This window comes from Cetorhinus maximus, chromosome 1 (assembly GCF_964194155.1).
Source record: "Cetorhinus maximus chromosome 1, sCetMax3.hap1.1, whole genome shotgun sequence".
Classification (NCBI taxonomy): Eukaryota; Metazoa; Chordata; class Chondrichthyes; order Lamniformes; family Cetorhinidae; genus Cetorhinus; species Cetorhinus maximus.
In genome coordinates this window covers 9,225,901-9,246,413 of record NC_135879.1, presented here as the reverse complement: position 1 = coordinate 9,246,413, position 20,513 = coordinate 9,225,901, and the positions used below count along the sequence as shown (strand labels likewise).

Here is a 20,513-nt window from a genome sequence, read left to right as displayed (position 1 = left end):
GCCATTTTACGTGGTTGGGCCAATTAAGGACCACCCAGTATGACGCGCGCCCAGAAGTGCTGAGCGCAACCTGTGCGGGAGGGGGCGTTGCCTGAGTTGGGGTCTGCGCTCTTTCGCGCATGTGCGTGAAAGAGCGCAGAAATCTCCCTGAGGCACAGGGCTGCCTCAGGGAGATTAGTTTAAGTTTAAAAAATTTTAATAAATGGAAAAAAAAAAAATTTTTAGGACATGTCCCCTCACGTGAAACAGTCACATGAGCTGGGACATGCCTATGAATTTTATTAAAAATTTTTTCAAACCTTTAAAAACCTTCACGAAACCTCATCCCGCCCGTGGATGAGGTTCCATGAAAAATGCAAAGGCTGCCTGGGCGCCAACCTTAAGGTTGGGCGGGCAGCACAGTTTATTGTTTTGATTAATAGGTAACTGGCTTTAATAGGCCTTTGACAGTTCGGCGGGCACGCAGCTGACTCGGGTGCGCACCCTCCAAGCTGAAAATCTGAATGACGTGTGGCAATGTCGGGAAGTACGCCCGACATCACCGTGGGTCATTTTACACCTCGGCAAGTGGGCCCAGGCCCTGCTCGCCGACCCGAAGATTCTGCCCACTGCTATAATGTTGGGAAAGTGGTAGCCAATTTGAGAAAAACAAACAGCAATGTGATAAGTAATAAACCATCTGTTTTTTTTAATGATGATGATTGAGGGTTACATGTCAGTCATTTTTACCAGGGGAACTCACCTGCTCTTCTTTGAACCGTGCCATGGGACTCTTTGATGGTGAAGAGTCCTTGGGTTAATGTCTCAGCCAAAAGGTGACAACTCTGAATTAATTGAGGATATCAACCTCGACCATTTGGTCATGTCCTGGATTGGGACTTGAACCCAAGGTTTTCCACACCTACGTAAACACAAACATTTGGAATCTACACTGGTGGTTGGGGGAGGTGTGGAGGAGGGAGGGGGTTCATTGCTTTTTCCAGCAATTCTGCTAATGTCCTGGGAGCAGATCCCTATGGAAATCAGGGCCAAGAAATCTCACTACTAGAGAGATTACAATAGTAATTGAAAATGTCTTGCAGCAACTTGACTAAAATATGAGTTGCTGTTCAGTGGGAATTGGCTAGTGCACAGGAGGGATGAAAATCAGCCGATTATACTTACTGGTCAAAGGTTGTACTGTTCCCACCACACTTCATTTTACCTTCTCTGAATTGGAGTTGAAAGTTGGTTGACGCTCCTGATGCTGGTAGGCAAGGTCCCAGTGATCAAGTAAAATTCACAGAACAGCGACCTCATTATCGTGCCCTTGTGTGACTTTTACAAAGGTTTTGGTGGAGCGGGGCAGGGAGGTTTGAGGTGATGCAGTATCAAATCTACCACAGAAACAAGCAGAATGCAGCCAAATGACCAGAAAAGGCCAAGTTAAATCGGTTGTTCTTTTTCCCTCAGTTCTCATTGGGCCCTAGAAGGATTATTTTGGCCTCACTCCTTCAGCACCTTATAGAACCCCTGTCCCCTCATTCCCAGTACTTAGCTTCTGCAGAGGGCTATTTTCTTGGATATTTGGTAGCTGGCTCCCAACCCCAATTCCCACCAGCTTCCATCAGCTCGAGGAGGGCACCAAGCTTTGGTTGCACCAACTGTTCTCGGCCCTCCAAGCACTAATCCAGCCCTTAGGTTAAAATCTTCCCTCAGTGTCTCGAATTGCTGTTTTCTGATGTATGGTTCTCGCTGCTTTTTGATGTATGCTTCTCGCACTTAGTCATATTGTCTTGGATACAAGGACATTGACACCTGAGGAGGTAGACTTGTTTTCAGTGTGTGTCATTAGATTATAATTTCCTCAAGGAAATTCATCTCATGCACCTGCTTAGAAAAACTGCATCTAATGTAAAAGAAATGTATCTATAATAATATTTGCTAGTGTAGCATGTTCTGCCTCAAGCATTCCATTTTACCAAAAGTTAAGCAAATTGGAGTATTATACATCCTTTTAGATTGGTTTTATTTAAATCAAGTGTTGGCAGTATGATTTCATTAACTATTCAGTCTTGCTTCTAATTATGAGCGCAATAAGAGTCCAGTTATTTTACAAATATATAATTTCTTTTGGTGAATTTTGTGGTCATTATGTTGAGTAATTACCAAGCATTCCAGGCTCAACTCTTACACATATTAGGTATGTGCTAAAGCTGCCAATACACTTGCTGTGCCTTAAACTCAAATCAGTTACCCCTTGCCATTTCCATTACCTGTGCAGACCATCTTTATGCTTTTAGCACAAATGAGCAATTTAGTGCTGTGCTATATAGCCAGTTTTCTTTCTCTGTGAATTTGCACCCAGTAGGATGGTGGGAAGACTTAAATGTATTTTCTTCAGGGCTGAGCAAAGCAAAGTCAAAAAGATTCCACCACTGTAACAAAAGCAGCTCCCATTTATATAATGCCTTCAACAAATTAAGCCAAGGAGCATCGCAGGGGCGTCATGGACAAGATTTGACACTGAGCCACAGAAGGAGATAAGTAGGCAGGTGACCCAATAGCTTGGTCAAAGAGGTAGATTTTAAAGATTATTTTAAGTGAGGAGAAAGAGTGCTGGGGAGATGGGAGAGGTTTTAGGTTTAGGGAATTCCAGCTAAGGACCTAGACAGCTGAAGGCTTGGCGGCCAGTGGTGGGACGATTGACGTTTTGAATGCACAAGAGTCCAGAGTTTGAGACATGTAGCATTCCCAGAAACTGCCATTACCATTGTTCTCGATTGTTCCATTTTGATGTAATGATCCTTTATGCCTATCAGTTGAAGGAAGGCCAGTTAGGTTGGGATTTCACCTCGTTTCAAAAATGAAAAGACATCAGTGTTTGAAAAACAGCTGCCTTCCACAATTTAGCTGTATGGAAACCTCCAAGACCTTATATCCTGTGAAGCGGATGCTCTGACTTTCATGGTCAAGTTCCCAATAAGCACTATCGCCATCTGCACTAGGCACTGGGGGATGGATATTTTCTGGCGTCGGGCGTCATGGCAAGTGTGAGCAGACAATATGGCGAGAAGGCCAAAAATCTGTTTCACAACGTTGTGAAACAAGGTTGCAATTGTCTGCTCCACCCGTCAATGGTGGGTCGCGTTTCCCACCACCGCAAGTCAAGAAATTCAGTGTAATACATCTGCATATCATTATAAGCCCACTCGCCTGAAACATCTCCCTTGCTGAATCATCCAGGCACATCACGCCAACATGTTTCACAACTGTACATAAGCGACATGTACCTGGTGAGCTGCACTTGACTCGAAACTTCGAGGTTTGTTTGTCTACCTTGCTTCAGGCAGCACTCATGGTCATCAGTGCCAGGCTTCACAGACAGCACCACATCACTTTTACAGGAGCTCACGGACAGATCTCTATCCACCAGACCAGCCATAAGGCAGGGGTGGCTTTTCAACAGCTGCAGGGCTAGGGCTTGCTTGGGAAAGGAGGAGAATGGCCTCAGGCAAGGGAAGAGGCTGCAGGGCGAGGGCTATACTGGGGAAGGGGGTATCCCAGGGTGTATTTGGGGACACATGTTGATCTGTGCAAGTGGCCTCAAGATGGTGAGGGCTGAGGAGGCAGTCTCCAGAGGAGATGAGGCCAGATGGAGATGTGAGGGTTTATGTGAGAGAATGGGTGGTGATGTCCCTTGAGTTGGCAGTGAGCGAGATGCCAGTGAATGTGTGATGGCCTTGTGAGTGAGAGAGTTTGGTGCAATGAGATGGTTCCCTTACCCTGATGGCATGGATGAGATCATTCATCCTCTTTCCGCAATGGATGGCCAACTTCCTCTGTGCAGCATTGGCACTTAGCACTGCCACCCAAGCCAGAGGGATGAAATTGCTGGCATTCCTGTGGCCAGAGCGGGGGTGGAGGACATCTCAGCGGGCCTCTGAAAGGCATTCCAGTGACGGATCACTGAATTCTTCTTGGCTTTTGGGGCCATGTCTTCACTGGAGCTGTGCTGGCCTGCGAGCATTGAGAACTGTGTGGGTGGCTGCAGTTTAGATATGGCACCCGGCTTGAGGAAACGGCGAGGTAACAGCATAGCAAGTGATTCAGAGGCCGCCCGCCAGAGAGACAGCGTGTTTCCCGTGGCTGCATAATTAATGAGGCGGCATTGGGATGATGCAGCGTGAAAAGCCACCATTGCGGCCGGCAGATAAAACGTCCTTTTTCCCACCTGCGATCACACTTAGAGCGAATCTGGGATGATTCCGCCCTGGGAATACTAACTATCAAAATTTTTATACCTGTGCATGTCCCTATAACCATTGATCCCTTTTGTACACAACAGGGGTGCTTCACAAATGCAAAAAGAAATTGGAAATAGAGCCAATGAAGCAAGGTTAACTTGTGCCATCTACATTACCTAACCTTCTTAGGATTTTAAAAACCTGGATCATGTATCTTTCAAATCTTTTCACTGTGGAGTAGCTTCAGCTCTGTCTGTTCCCATAACTCAAGAGCCCCAAGTCTCCAAGCTATTTTTGCTGCTCTGTCTGTCCCGACTCTCCCCGTTACACAAATATGCTTATAAGGTAAAACATCCAAATTTTACAGAATATTTTAAATATGACCAATAATATAGAACATACACCTGGCCACTACGCTGCCTGAGGTAAACTAACCCCATACCTAATAATGACGGAGGCCTAGGACAGTGTACATAAACTAATGTTCATTCCAATCCCTGTAAAATCCTGTTTTAACAAATTTAATTCCTTTGTTGCTGACACAAGTAGACGGATCTAGCTCAAGTACATCCAATACTTTGGGCTGGATTTTATGGTACCCTCCCTGTGCTTGTTTTCGGTGGGGGGTGGGGGGAAACATGTAATATACACCGGGTGGCAAGCCCACCATGCTGCTGCCACCAGCAGAGGTGGCGGCACAGCGGTAAACAGTCGGGAGGGAGATGCCCTCGGAGTTCTCAACATCGATTCCGGACCCCATGAGGTCTCATGGCATCAGGTCAAACATGGGCAAGGAAACCTCCTGCTGATTACCATGTACTGCACCTCCCCCCACCAGCCCTTGGCTGACGAATCAGTGCTGCTCCATGTTGAACTTGGAGGAAGCAGTGAGAGCGGCAAGGGCGCAGAATGTACTCTGAGTGGGGGACTTAAATGTCCATCACCAAGAGTGGCTCAGTAACACGGCTACTGACCAAGCTGGCCAAGTCCTAAAAGACATAGCTGCTAGACTGGGTCTGCGGCAGGTGGTGAGGGAACCAACAAGAGGGAAAAACATACTTAACCTCATCCTCACCAACCTGCCTGCCGCAGACGAATCTGTCCATGACAGTATCGGTAGGAGTGACTACTACACAGTCGTTGTGGAGACGAAGTCTCGCCTTCACATTGAGGGTACTCTCCAACATGTTGTGTGGCACCACCACCATGCTAAATGGGATTGATTTCAAACAGATCTGGCAACTCAAGACTGGGCATCCATGAAGTGCTGTGGACCATTAGCAGCAGTAGCAGAATTGTACTCGAACACAATCTGTAACCTCATGGCCCGCCATATCCCCCACTCTACTATTACCATCAAGCCAGGAGATCAACCCTGGTTCAATGAAGAGTGTAGGAGGGGATGCCAGGAGCATCACCAGGCACACCTAAAAATGAGGTGTCAACCTGGTGAAGCTACAACAAAAGACTACTTGCGTACCAAACAGCATAAGTAGCAAGTAATAGACAGAGCTTAGCGATCCCACAACCAACAGATCAGGTCTAAGCTCTGCAGTCCTGCCATATCAGGTCGTGAATAGTGGTGGACAATTAAACAACTCGCTGGAGGAGGAGGCTCCACAAATATCCGCATCCTCAATGATGGAGGAGCCCGCACATCAGTGCAAAAGATAAGGCTGAAGCATTTGCTACAATCTTCAGCCAGAATTGCCGAGTGGATGATCCATCACAGCCTCCTCCGGAGGTCTCCAACATCAGAGATGCCAGTCTTTAGCCAATTCGATTCACTTCATGTGATATCAAGAAATGGCTGAAGGCACTGGATACTGCAAAGGCTATGGGCCCTGGCAATATTCCAGCAATAGTACTGAAGACTTGTGCTCCAGAACTTGCCCTGCCCCTAGCTAAGCTGTTCCAGTACAGCTACAACACTGGCATCAACCCGGCTATGTGGAAAATTGCCCAGATATGTCCTGTACACAAAAAGCAGGACAAATCCAACCCGGCCAATTACCGCCCCATCAGTCTACTCTCGATCATCAGTAAAGTAATGGAAGGGGTCATCAACAGTGCTATCAAGCACCACTTGTTTCACAATAGCCTGCTCACTGACATCCAGTTTGGGTTCCGCCAGGGCCTCTCAGCTCCTGACCTCATCACAGCCTTGGTTCAAATATGGACAAAAGAGCTGAATGCCCAAGGTGAGGTGAGAGTGACTGCCCTTGTCATCAAGGGCATCAAGAGCCCGAGCAAAACTGGAGTCAATGGGAATCGGGGGGAAAACTCTCCACTGTTTGGAATCATAACTCTCACAAAGGAAGGTGGTTGTGGTTGTTGGAGGTCAGTCATCTCAGCTCCAGTACATCACTGCAGGAGTTCCTCCGGTTAGTGTCCTCAGCCCAACCATCTTCAACTGCTTCATCAATGACCCTCCTTCCATCATAAGGTCAGAAGTGAGGATGTTCGCTGACAATTGCACAATGTTCAGCACCATTCGTGACTCCTCAGACACTGAAGCAGTCCATGTCCAAATACAGCAAGACCTGGACAATATCCTGGCTTGGGCTGACAAGTGGCATGTAACATTTGTACCACAATTGCCAGGCAATTATCATCTCCAACAAGAGAGAATCTAACCATCGCCCCTTGACATTCAGTGGCATTACCATCACTGAATCCCCCATTATCAACACCCTGGAGGTTACCATTGACCAGAAACTAAACTTGACTAGCCATATAAATACTGTGGCTACAAGAACAGGTCAGGGGCTAGGAATCCTGCGATGAGTAAGTCACCTCCTAACTCCCCAAAGCATGTCCACAAGGCACAAGTCAGTGGTGTATTTCCGCTTGCCTGGATGTGTGCAGCTCCCACAACACTCAAGAAGCTGGACATCGCCCAAGACAAAGCAGCCCACATGATTGGCGCCACCACACCCACAAACATTCAGTCCCTCCACCACTGATGCACAGTGGCAGCAGTGTGTACCATCTACAAGATGCAATGCAGGAATTCACGAAGCCTCCTTAGACAGCACCTTCCAAACCCACGACCACTACCATCTAGAAAGACACGGGCAGCAAATACATGGGAACACTACCACCTGGAAGTCCCTGTCCAAGTCACTCACCATCGCTGCTCCTTCATTGTCGCTGGGTCAAAATCCTGAAACATGCTTCATAACAGCACTGTGGGTGTACCTACACCATGTTAACAGCATGTATAGGCGTGCACTTGGTGGGCTGCAATTTACTAAGGACTTCAAGGTTTGTTTACCTACCTTGCTTCGGGCAGCACTCGCAGCCATCGGCGCCAGGCTTCACAGACAGCACCACATCACTTTTAGTGGGGCTCACGCGTAGGCCTCTACCTACCAGATCAGCCATATGTGGGTGGCTTTCCAACGGCTGCAGGGCAAAGTCTTGCTTGGGGAAGGGGGAGAAGTGGCCTCAGGCAAGGGAAGAGGCTGCAGGAAGAGTGTTGTACTGGGGAAGGAAGTTATCCCAGGGTGTGTAGGGGGCACATGTTGATCAGTGCAATTAGCCTCAAGATGGTGAGGGCTGAGGAAGCAGTCTCCAGAGGAGGTTGAGGCCAGATGGACATGTGAGGGTACGTATGTGAGAATGGGGGTGATGCCTCTTGAGCTGGCAATGAGTGAGATGCCAGTGAATGTGTGATGAGCATGAGTGTGAGAGTTTAGAGTGAGTGGATGCTTGCCATGCCCTGGCGGCATGGATGAGATCATTCGTCCTCTAGCTGCATTGGATGGTCAACTTCTTCTGTGCAACATTGGCACTGATCACCACCGCCATCGCCTACCAAGCCAGAGTGATAATGTAGCTGCCCCTCCTGTGGCTAGAGCAAGGGTAGAGGACCTCACAGCGGGGCCTCCTTAACATCCAAAAGGCACTTGAGGGCTGCAGTCTTTTTTGCCTTTTGGGGCCATGTCTTCTTTGCTGCAGTCCTGGGCTGGAAGCACTGAGTGCGGCTGCACTTTAAATGTGGTGCCTGGCGCGATGAAGCAGTGAGGTGATGGCATGTGGCGGGTGAATGAGAGCCTGCCCATCGTGGAAATGGCGTGTTTTCCAGGAATGCGTAAGTGAGCAGCAGGTGTGGGGCAACATGGCGTGAAAACCCGCCATACCACACTTATTGCAAATCTGGGATGAGTTCCGCCGTTGGTCTTCTCAACATTGAAGCTGAAACACCATTTCACATTCACTGTTTTAATTAGAGTGGAGCTGACCTTTGTGACCACTGCTTACTATATTTTATCATGCTGCCAGTGCCTGTTTGCATAATAATGTTATGGTTCATGCACAATACCATTTTAATAATTATTATACAAAATCATTGTACCCTGAATAATTGTGACATGGTGTTAGCTGGTGACTGCTTATTTGAAATGCAGTGGATGTAGGTTGTAATAGGAATTAAGTTAAAATAACAGGGAGAGACCTTTTGGTTATCGCAGAGGCTCACCTGATATCTATCACACAAACAGCTGCAAAAAATAGGCTTCGATGTGGTTTTCATCTTCTAAATAATTAAAAGAAGGGAAGATTTGGTGCTGAGAAGTATTAACTTTGAATTTAGAAAGTGGTTCTGTTGTGGAGTAGCTTTTGTTTGCGAGTGCTAATTCTCACATTGTATGCACCTTACTTTACAACAAAATAATGGATACAAAAACAGAAAATGCTGGAAATGCATAGTCAGCATCCAAAAGAGGAAGGTTAACGTTTTGTGTGACCCTTCATCAGAGATGCCTGCCTGAAGAACAATAATTACTGATGCTTCAATTATTTTTTCAGTGTGCCGTGAAGACTCAAACCACTCCATTAAATCGTGTGTGGAGATTCTACACGTACCAGCTGAACTCAAGATGAAGTTTGAAGCACCAAAGGTCCCAGAGACTCCGAAAGAGTGAGTTACTGATCACACAGCGTATTACTTGTTCTGGGTTACCAGCATTGATTCTGGTTACTTTAATTAAATCGACTGCAGAGTTATTGGGCAGTCGAATGAGGTATGTTTATGAGAATACTAAAATGGGACACAAGGGAGCTGTCATTTGCTGTGGTAACTAGCAACCAGAAATGTCTTGTGTTCATTGGCCCCTTATTTAGGATGTCTACCTCAAAGTTGACAGCAGGCTGCAAGATTTACATGGTCTAAAATATAGCACATGTACGATGAACATTTTAAACTGAATCCACACCTTAAGCTACAGAGACAAGTATTTATGTCAAATAGAAATACATAGAATGTACAGCATAGAAATAAGCTACTTGACCCATTTGACCCATGAAAGAACTTATGCTCCACACAAGCTTTCTCCCACCCTACTTCACCTAACCCTATCAACATAACCTCCTCCTATTCCTAAACAATGGCTGATCAATGGCCAGTTAATCTGATTTGGTTGTTTTGGTTGAGGGATAAATTTTAGCCAACTCACCTGTTCCTCTTCAAATAGTGTCATGGGACATCGTGTGTCCAGTTGAAAACAGACGGGTGGAAGTTTTGCTTAATGTCTCATCCAAAAAGTGCCACCATTGACATTGCAGAAATCCTTCAGTGCTCCACTGGAGCATCAGCCTAGTTTATGTACAAAAATCGTTGGTGGGATCGGGCTTGACCCTATGACCTTCCGACTTGGTGGCAAGCATGCCACTATTGAGCCAAACATAGCCTGAAGGAAGTTATCTCTCTTTGCACATGTGAGTTTTAGGGAGGCACAGATCGGAGTCTGTTGTAGAGAATGTCTTAACTCCACTGTCCTCTCCCCCGAAACATCCACACACACTTTCCTGCTTCAACCTTAGTTGTGTTGCCACTTCAACCCAAAGTTTAACTCAAGTTAAGATTGTAGTCAGTGAATTTGCTCACATATGTTAAAATCTGTTTCCACTAGAGATGTTATGCAAGGTTAACCTTTTAAGAAGTGCAGACCTGTAGCTTCAACAAATTAGACTCTAGCTGTTATTAACCAACATTTCTGCTTTCTCTCCTGTCTTCAGTTCTGAGGGAGCAGCAATTTTTCACAAACATACAGCATTTTGCAAATAAATGCATGCAATTATGTAGGAAAGACAATGTAAATGAAAAGTTAAAAAGTTCTGCAATTGGTTATGTTTTATTTAATGATATAAGGAGAATAAATTATTAATGTTCACAGCATACAGTCATAAAATGGTAACAGCATGGAAAGAGGCTGTCGAGCCCATGTCAGTTTTCTGTAAGAACAATTTAGCTGGATGAACTACCTCGCATTTTCCTAGTAGCCCTGCAAATGTTTTCCCCTCAGCTGTGTATCCAATTCCCTTTTGAAAGCCACGGATGAGTCTCCCTCCACCACATTTCAGACCCGAACCACTCGCAGTGTGGAAAGAGATTTTCCTCATGTCACTTTTGGTTCTTTTGCCGATCATCTTAAATCCGTGTCCTCTGATTCTCGGCCCTTCTGCTTATGTGGACAGTTTCTTGCTGTTTACTCTGTCTGGACCCCTTGTGATTTTGAACACCTCTATAAAATCTCCTCTCGACTTTCTCTTCTCCAAAGCGAAAACCCCCAATTTTCTCCATGCCTTTTGATCAAAGGAATCGAGAAAGCATTTAAAAAGTTAACAAGGTTAGTGTTTGCATTTAGGGATAAAGTTGTTTGTTTGCATTTGACTAGAATTATGCAAATAACAGCAATGCTACATTGAAGGGAGTTTGCTGTTCTATAATTTGAGGGCAGAATCTGCATCTCTGGTTGTGAAAACAAATCTGTAGCCAAACAAAGAAAAAAAATAGAGCAGCACCAGATGGCAATCATGCTGAAAAAAGCATTTTAAATTAGTTACATTACCAAGAAAATAATCATCAGCTGGTTTAATTCTGTGTTGTCTTCCAGGAACAAATTAGTTCACTTCCTAATTATTTTCCAATTGGTGCACAAAGATTTGAATTAGCAACACTTAGACACAATTATCGTTGATTTTATGCAAATTATGCAATTCGTACCCTTAAAGCATTCGTTTGGTGTGTTTTAAAAATGTGGAATAAAAGATGATCTTATAAATTGCAATGAACTTTGGGAATAACATTTCTGTACTTGGGTACATTGCAAAATTTGTGGCGTGAGTGGGGATTCCAGATCAACTTTGATTCAACCAGCTCTCTCTTGAAGGGAAACTTGCCCCATGTGAAGTTGTTGCACTGCTACAGTAGAAGCTTACTTATTGGAGGGGGACCATTCACAAAGGGAATTTTCATCCTCATAGAGTGCCAGGTACAACAACTGATATTTACCATTTATGAAGTAAATTAAAATATAGTCCTTAAAAATAGGCTGAACTCTTATCACCCTTCTCAATTCTGAAGGTGTGGCAGGTCTTGACCTTAGCTCTAGTTAAAAAAAAATCCTGCATTTTTCATGCCTGGCTTCATAATTGAAATTCCTCATTTCTGGTAGCATCTTCTACTCTAACTTTCACACTGCTTTAATATTCTTCCTATAATGGGGTAGTGGAAACAAAACACAATGGCCTAACTCAGGCCTTGTCCAAGTTTAATATCCTTCTGTTTACTTTCTTAATTCCTTCAGGAACCCAATTCACAGCTTGTGTGTGCGAAATAAAAACCGAAAATGCTGGAAATACTCAGCAGGTCAGGCAGCATCTGTGCAGAGAGAGAAAAATAAAAGTTTTGGGTCGATGACCCTTCATCAGAATCTGCGTTGTGTGTGGCACAATTGGTTCACTCAGTTTTCAAAACTCTTTGTTTTATGTGTTAGTGGAAGAGTCAAGCTTTGGCAGAAGAGTTACACTGTGATGAAACAATAGTCTTGCTGATTATGTGATTGCACCTTCCCACAGGGATAATGCAACCATGGAGTTGTTTAGTGGTGACTTAGTGTAAGTTTTTATTGTGTAATGTTTTCACATCCAGCTCAGGAAGCTATATGGTAATAATAATTTTCTTATTCCATTATAAGTTTATGAAGCTTATCAATACCTTAGGCCTTGCTATTCCAATTAGATTATGCCTGATCTACTGTTATAAATGAAAAAAATGGACCAAGTGCCAGGTCTAGCCATCTCCCTTCGATGTTCAATGGCATCAGCATCACTGAGTCCCCCACCATTAACATCCTGGGGGTTATTATTGACCAGAAACTGAACTAGGCTAAATACTGTGCCTACAAGAGCAGGTCAGAGTTGAGTATTCTGCAGCAAGTAACTCACCTCCTGACCCCCAAAGCTTGTCCACCATCTACAAAGCATAGGTCAGGAGTGTGATGGAATATTTTCCACCTGCCTGGATGAGTGCAGCTCCAACAACACTCAAGAAGCTTGACACCATCAGGACAAAACAGCCTGCTTGATTGGCACCCTATGCACCACCTTAAACATTCACTCCCTCCATCGCACAGTGGCAGCAGTGCCTATTATCTACAAGATGTGCTGCGGCAACTCACCAAGGCTCTTTCAACAGCTCCTTCCAAACCTGCCTCCACTACCACCTGGAAAAATAAGGCAGCAGAGGCATGGGAACTCCACCACCTGCAAGTCACATTCCTGATTTGTAAATATATGGTGGTTCCTTCACTGTTGCAGGCTGAAAATCCCTAACGGCGCTGTTGGTGTACCTACTCCACCTGGACTGCTGCGGCTCAAGAAGATGGGGGCCTCACCACCGCCTTCACAAGATGGTCAGGGATGGGCAATAAATGCTGGCCTAGCCAGCGACGCTGGCAACTCATGAACAAACATAAAATAAAAATCTCAATCAGCTTTGTTCAGTTTATCTAAAGTAGCTCTTCTTGAAAATAAACACAAGAAAACTAGGCAAAGCTTCTAAAATTTATGTATAATTGCTCTTGATCTATTAGAAGAAATATATAAATTGTCAGTCACCAAAGAAATGTTTTATTCATTTTAAGAAGCTGAAAGTGAATTTCTGCCTTGGCTAAAGGCTTAAGATAGTCCGTCAATACCTACCTATGGACGTACTTGCTGTCCCAGCATGTCGCCATTTTCAGGATGGGAGACCATCTAAGAAAGTATGGAATGAGGAAAGATCACTTAAGTGGCTCATCATCTCAGAGCCAGGGGAATTCTGTTATTTCGCAAGCTCTGCGCAACCCAAGTAATCTCCTCAGGAAAATATTCTCTCCTGCTCTAAAAGGTAACTTTATTAAAATGTAGAAAGCCTATTCACATTTGTACATTATACAGACTAGAGCTGCTGCCTTTTCATTGTACTACATAAATATAATTCCACAGCTTAATGATGATCCATGCCCACAGTGCATTTGAGAATTCAAAAATTGCAGGAAGGGAAAGAAAGATGGGGGTAATGGGGGCGGTAGAGGTACATTCAAAATGCTTCAACACTTATCATTCCTAGTCGAACTAAAACATAATTACTTCTGAAGTATATTGCAGAGTACATATGTGAAATTAAAACTTAATTAAAGCATTAAGCATGAAAAGCTGGATAATTGTGGAATATTTTATACCTACGTCAGGATTTTGTGTTTAATTTTATGCTTGAAGGTGCTTAGAGCAGCAGGGTTATTGTTTGGTACATTTAGAATATATCCTTCATGACTGTTTTGGAACCAGCATTCATTTATCTGTTGTATTTTACTTGAGACTGACTGCAACAGCTTTTCTTTGCTGGTTCAGTATGCATATTGTGTTGGCGTTGTGTTTTATGTTACAGTATACAGTCGAGACAAGGTATTCTGTTCAATCATGCTTGCTTCAATTCTCAGTGGGTATTGCCTAGGTATTCCCACCTTTTTTCTCCTTCCCCTCCCACCCTGCCAGAGAAAAGAATAAAAGAAAACCAACGAACATAGTCAATTCAGGAACCCCCGTCAAGAATTATTTTACAGTCCCTCATGGCACACTAAGTGCCATCGTCTTACAGATGCACATTGCAGAGATTATTACCTTGTGATATGTCTTTTCCATGGTTTTACCGTGCATGTTTTGCATGGTAGCCCATTACAATTAAAACCTCTCCTTGAAATTTGTGTAATTAATTACTTTTGCTTCTCGACCTGAAAAATTCAAATGCCCACATTGCTCTTGTGATGCTACATGACTGCCCAGAGCAACAGCAATAAAAATCGCTGCGTTATATTTTGTAAGCAAAATGGCCTGCTTAAAATATTCCAAAGCATATAATTCCTAATTTGGCAGCTGCAAGACTACAGAAAATAAAAATTCAGCCAGATATATTTAATAAAATTATTGAAAGGCTTCTCAAGTTAATTTAACCTTTTATGGAGTAAAGTCCTTGAACATTTGTAGCTTGCATCGTGGTGGTTTAAGCATCTGTATGGTGTTGGGTCAATGCCATGAAGCTATTAATGTTTGTAATATTTTGGAAAATATTTTTCTTTTAAAATAGAGTTTTAGTCTGCGGGTGTGTCTTAATTGGATTAAAGCCAGCTAGTCTGGGTGCTAGTTTTGATATGGAAGAGAGATAGTGTGCATTTGCATTTTTTGAATAGAGCATTCAAGAAGTGGGGTGAAAACTTGACACCTATCTAGCAGATACCAAGCCATATGTTTATATTACTAATAAAATTGGCACAATAAATGGGGTTTCATTGTTAAAAGGTAAAGTTCAGAGGGACTGGTGAGACATTGAGGATTTGAATTCAATCTTTGGTGATAGGTGTAACTTCAGTAGTTTTCAGGTGTGCAGAAGAGAGGCAATGTAAGATCAAAAGGCAGCTGCAAGCCTCCAACTGGCCTCACAGTGAAAAGAACATCATTTTGAATTCATAAGGTGAAAACGCTTTGCCTGGTGTTTGGCTAAGTCTATGGGTTGCTGTTGTCTTAATGGAGATTAGTTTGGGAATTTGTTAAAAGTTATGATAGTAGTAATTTGTAGCCACGTGTATATATATTTTTTAACCTGTGTAAATTAATAAAATGTTTCAATCATTTTAATGTAAAACCTCAAGAACTGATGGTCTGATTCCTGAATTTAGAGTTGCATCTCAAACCTAGCACTTAAAGTTATAGGTTATGACAGTTGTTTAGAGTTTCCCTCTGGGATTTTTAAATAACCCCGCTTTACCAACTGCATCAGCCAGAACAATCAGATATTGATGTACTGTTAAAAACAAATGGTAATGATTGCTGTATTGTCACCATTTGAAATGCTCTCATTCACAACTTTAGATCAAACAGGTGCAGATTTACACTGTGCTATTGCGAAATGGTGTGCTACCATTGACTTTGTAACCTCACTGGCAATGTGGTTCGCAAGATGAGTACTGAACATTAGGATTTGAATATAAATGGATTGAATAGATAATGGAAACAATTTATTCTTGCTCATGACTATATTTTTGAAATTTAACTTCACAATGTGGCTTTTCAAATCGAGGATCTTTAGGAGTGAAACTTGAGTAATAAGGACAAATGGTTCACCTGTTTTTGAACATATATTAATTTAATTCATTTTTAAAATGTCTTGTCCGGCAAATTTAATACAAGCATGATTATACCCATTTGCACTTTTGCACGAATTGGATTATAAGCAATCAATACTTGTAATAGCTTATAAATTTACCACCCCAGTTTTCACTCATTCTTAATACATTTTAAATGAAGAGGGAAATTGTAATTTTACTTTGCTCTGATTGCAATAACATTGAGGATTGCTGAAAAAAGAGGCAATTTTTGTTGAAGTTTTTCGTCTTGTACTCATCAGGACAGTTCGCAATTGTCTTTCTTGCGAATTATCCTGATGAGTGCGAGATGAAAAGCTTTGACAAAAAAGTCTCTTCTTTTTTTTCAGAATACTCGAGGTCTGTACTACCAAACCACCATACAATAACACTCGTGGCTGCGTTTGTGTGCGTGAAGTACAAAATGTACAGTTTGTCACCCAGCAGAACTGTGGGGAACGTAAAGGGGCAGAGAAGGTAAATGTTTGCAACTGCAGCAAGCTAGAGAAACTGAAGGCAAAGACAGATGCATTTCTAAATGACGCCAGCAAAGCCCAGATTTGTTATGGACAAATGTGAGAGCAGTTTGTTTAAGCTGAGCAATACCTGTAAATTACAACTTGTAATTCAGCTGAAGGAAATATTTTTCAGTGTATTATTTTCATTTTGATTGGAATTTTTAGTTTAAGATATTACCCACAAATTTAAGCCTCTCAGCATGTCCCAAAGCTCTATTACACCCAATGAAGCACTTTTTCCACTGGAGTCACTGTTGTATTGTAGGAAACGTGGTTATCAATTTATGCGCAGCAATGTCCCCCCGACTGCAATACGAGGATGACCAGATTGTCTGTTGTGTTGGGTGAGGGCTAAATATTGACTAGGACACTGGGGTGAATTCCAATCTTGTTCTTTGAGTAGTGCAGTGGAATCCTTTACATCCATCTCAGAAGGCAGACAGACTTATAGCTCATCTGAAAAGCAGCACCTCTGACAGTGCAGCACTCCCTCGGGGCCATGCTGTGAGTCTCAAAGTGGATTGTTTATGCAAGTCTCTGGAGTGAGGCTTGAACCCACGACCTTCTGCCTTACATACGAATAAGGAGCAGGAATAGGCTACTCGGCCCCTCCTCCATTCTATAAGATCGTGGCTGACCTGAATGTAACCTCAACCCCACATTCTTGTCTACTCCCGATTAACCTTTCACCTCCTTGTTAATCAAGAATCTATCTAGCTCTGCCTTAAAAATATTCAAAGACTCTGCTTCCACTGCCTTTTGAGGAAGAGAGTTCCAAAGACTCTCAACCCTCCGGGAGAAAAACTTTCTCCTCACCTCTGTCTTAAATGAGCGACCCCTTATTTTAAAACAATGACCCCTGGTTCTAGATTCTCCCACAAGAGGAAACATCCTCTTCACATTCACCCTGTTAAGACCTCTCAGGATCTTAAAGGTTTCCATTAAGTCACCTCTTACTCTTCTAAACCCCACTGGATACAAGCCTAACCTGTCCAGCCTATCCTCACAAGGCAACCCACCCATTCCTGGCATTTGTCTAGTAAACCTTCTCTGAACTGCTTCTAATGCATTTACATCTCTCTTTAAATAAGGAGAGCAGTACAGTACACTGCACTCCAGCTGTGGTCTTACCAATGTACTGTACAACTGAAGCATAACCTGCAGGTGAAAATGCCACCAACAAGCCATGGCTGACACTGGTGGTTTGTTTCTCTGTTATCCTTCTTCTTTAAGGAGCTAAAGCCAGAAGCTGCGGGGTCACCCTGATTATGCTGTAGTGATTGACTAATGCAAATTGGTTTCAATTTGCTGATGAGCAATCAATTGTTAACTCTTTCCTGGAAGTTATTATTAAAGCTGTTGAAGTGTTTTCTCTTCAGCTCCTTCTGAGGAATTTTGTGTATTCTCGGTGAGCACCAGATCTCCTCCCACTTTGCTAGATACATAGGCCTTTCATACATTGGTGAGAAATTAATTAATGCTGAGAATGCTTATCAATGAAGCTTTGAGATTTACAAATGCATAATTCAATCATGCATAATGACTGACTTTCAATTTCTTCCTTTTTAGTTTTAAGTCATACATGAGACAAAAAAGTTGTGTTAATTTACCCATCATGTTTTTAAGCATTATTGCTAGATTTTGATCCTGATGTTTAAACAATACCAAATCATAATAAACTTAAATAATATATATTTAGTAGTCATTAATTAGTATAGTACAAAAGTGTTTTGAGAGCACTATAATTAATAATGCACTGTAATTAATATTGCTGTCTTGAGATGAGTGAAGGAAGATTCATGATGCTGTTTAAATTTTTTCAAAGTTCATACAGCATGACTGTTACACCCTCGTTATAGTTATTGACCAACACAAGAGTATTTGTTGTGAACAGAGTAACATTAAGTATAAATTAGTTTCCATTGGTAAAGCTGGGACTCTTCTCTCCACAGGCTAAGAGTTTGCTGATGATCGATTAAAACCTACACAGTGAAGGTCAATAGATTTTTATTAGTTAAGGTCATCAAGGCATATTTAGGAAAGGTGGATACATGGGGACAGTGGGGTATCAAGTACCTGTGATCTAACTGAATGGTGGGACAGGCTGCAGGGGCTGAATGCTGCCTACTAGCCCTATGTTCCTAAAGCTTCATTGAGGTTTACCAGAAGGATGAAAATTGTGCTCTTGGTCTCCTCTTGCCTAATTATTATTATGGACTTGACCATCCTCCTCTTTGGGGAGGAAAAAAACTATTGTAAAAAGAAAAAAAATAGCTTTTATTTGCAACTGATGAACAATCAATAATTTGTCAGCAATGTACAGCTTTGAAATATTATTTATAAGAGTGCACTTTCAGTATTAATGGTGGGAAAAAAGATGGTAGGTGCTGCCTAATGGTTCATTCAGTGTATTTGGCAACAGTTGAGTCACACAGACCAGGAAGGTCCCTATTTTATTTTATTTTGTGTTAGCCGGTCACTACCAGGTCAAGAATATGGGGCATTACAGTCAGGAAAGCAAAATCAGTCTGGGTTCTGCATCTTCTTGCTACCCGATAACTTCAGCTGGAAGTGTATGCTTAATGGTTGAGAAATTATTCTCTGAATCATTAAGAAGAAATCAGTGGGGATAAATAAAGAACAAAAAAAAGGGCTTTTCATATCCCACGTGCATTTCTGAAATTTCTACTTAGTGAATTGATGAATTTACAGTTTAGTTTGCATTGACCGCTTTATCGCTTTTCCCTCTGCTGGCTAGGATGTAGTATGTAATACTGGTGAAACCGTTTTTTAGCCTGCCAGTATTTCACAGTTGGCATAAGATACCACTAACTGTTCTTATTAGTTAATAGCCCGTCTTGTATTTGACAGCTAACACTCCAGGGAGACAGAGATTCTAGAGGCTATTCTCCTTACTAGACAATTGGCACTGCACTGAGGACTTTCAAAAAAAGAATTAGCTCTCTCCCTATTGAGCACTCTATACTGTGACTACTAGACAAGACTAATGCTCAACCAAGGTGCATTAAGGATATCCGACTAATGCTCAATAAAATAGGGCAGAAAGTGGGAGGTCATAGAATGGGCTGCTATGGAAAAACAATGAGCAGCAAAACCAACAAACATGTCCAAATTTCCAAATTCTGGTGTTTAACTATGTGCAAGCATTTAAAGGATAATCCAAAACTACATTTTGTATGTTTAGTGGAATAGAAATAATCGACCTATCCTTCCCACCATTACTTTTTCTGTGGGGTGCTTTTTAACTGACGGATTCCAAAAGAAAAGTTAGTGCAACTTTCCTGTGTTGAGAAATAAATTTGAAAAGCTGGGAGGCTATGATAACCTGTGTAGACCTTTGGTTAGACCACACTTAGAGTACTGTGCATAGTTCTGGCATCTCTTTAAACATTCTTTCATGGGATGTAGGCAATGCTGGCAAACTCACCATTTGTTGCCCATCCTAATTGCTCTGAATTGATTGGCTTGCTAGGCCATTGCAGAGGACGGTTAAGAGTCAACCACATCGCTGTGGTTACATGTAGGCCAGACGTGTAATGATGGCAGATTTCCTTCTCTAAAGGACATTTGTGAACCAGATGGGCTTTTATAACAATTGATGATGGTTGCCTCTATGTCCCAGATTAATTGATTGAATTTAAATTCCACCAGCTGCCATGGTGGGATTTGAACCCATGTCCCCAGAGAATTAACCTGTGCCTCTGGATTACTAGTCCAGTTATATTACCACTATGCCACCATCTCCCCCCACCCCCCAAGCTAGATCCATGTTACAAGCAGGGTATTGAGCAACGAGAGAAGGGGCAGAAATGATATCAGAATTCAGAACTGGAAAGACTGAACTGGGGTCTTTTCTCTAGAAAAGAGAATACTGACAGATGACCTAATAGACGGTCTTAGAGTTTTAAAGGTCTTTGATGAGGTAAATAGATGTTGTGGGGGATCCAAAGCTCAGGGCCATAAATATAAAATAGCCACAGTAAATCCAGTAAAATTCAGGAGCAACTTACTTATCTAGAGAGTGTAATGTGGAACTTGCTACCACATGGAGCAGTTCAGGCAAATGGTATAGACACAAGGTGGAATTTTACAACCCTGTCGCAGTGGAAGCAGGGCCATAAATGTGGCAAGCTGTTCATAAGCCCATTGACTTCAGTGGGACCAGAAAATCTCGCCGGCGGGAGGGCTGTAAGATTGTGCCTTTAAAGCTAAATAAGTTGTTAGGAAGAAAAGAATAGAGGAAATGTTGATAGGGATAGATGAAGAGCAATTGGAAGAGGCTT

General features: G+C 42.6%; 1 protein-coding gene across 1 annotated transcript in view; it reads left to right on the top strand.

Moving 5' to 3' along the window:
- Positions 1 to 20,513, top strand: part of ccser1 (coiled-coil serine-rich protein 1) — a 1,189,706-nt gene that overhangs the window by 327,667 nt on the left and 841,526 nt on the right. Inside the window, exon 5 of the mRNA XM_078570902.1 lies at positions 9,039 to 9,150. Coding sequence (XP_078427028.1) covers positions 9,039 to 9,150 — 112 coding nt within the window. The remainder of the gene's footprint in view (positions 1 to 9,038; positions 9,151 to 20,513) is intronic.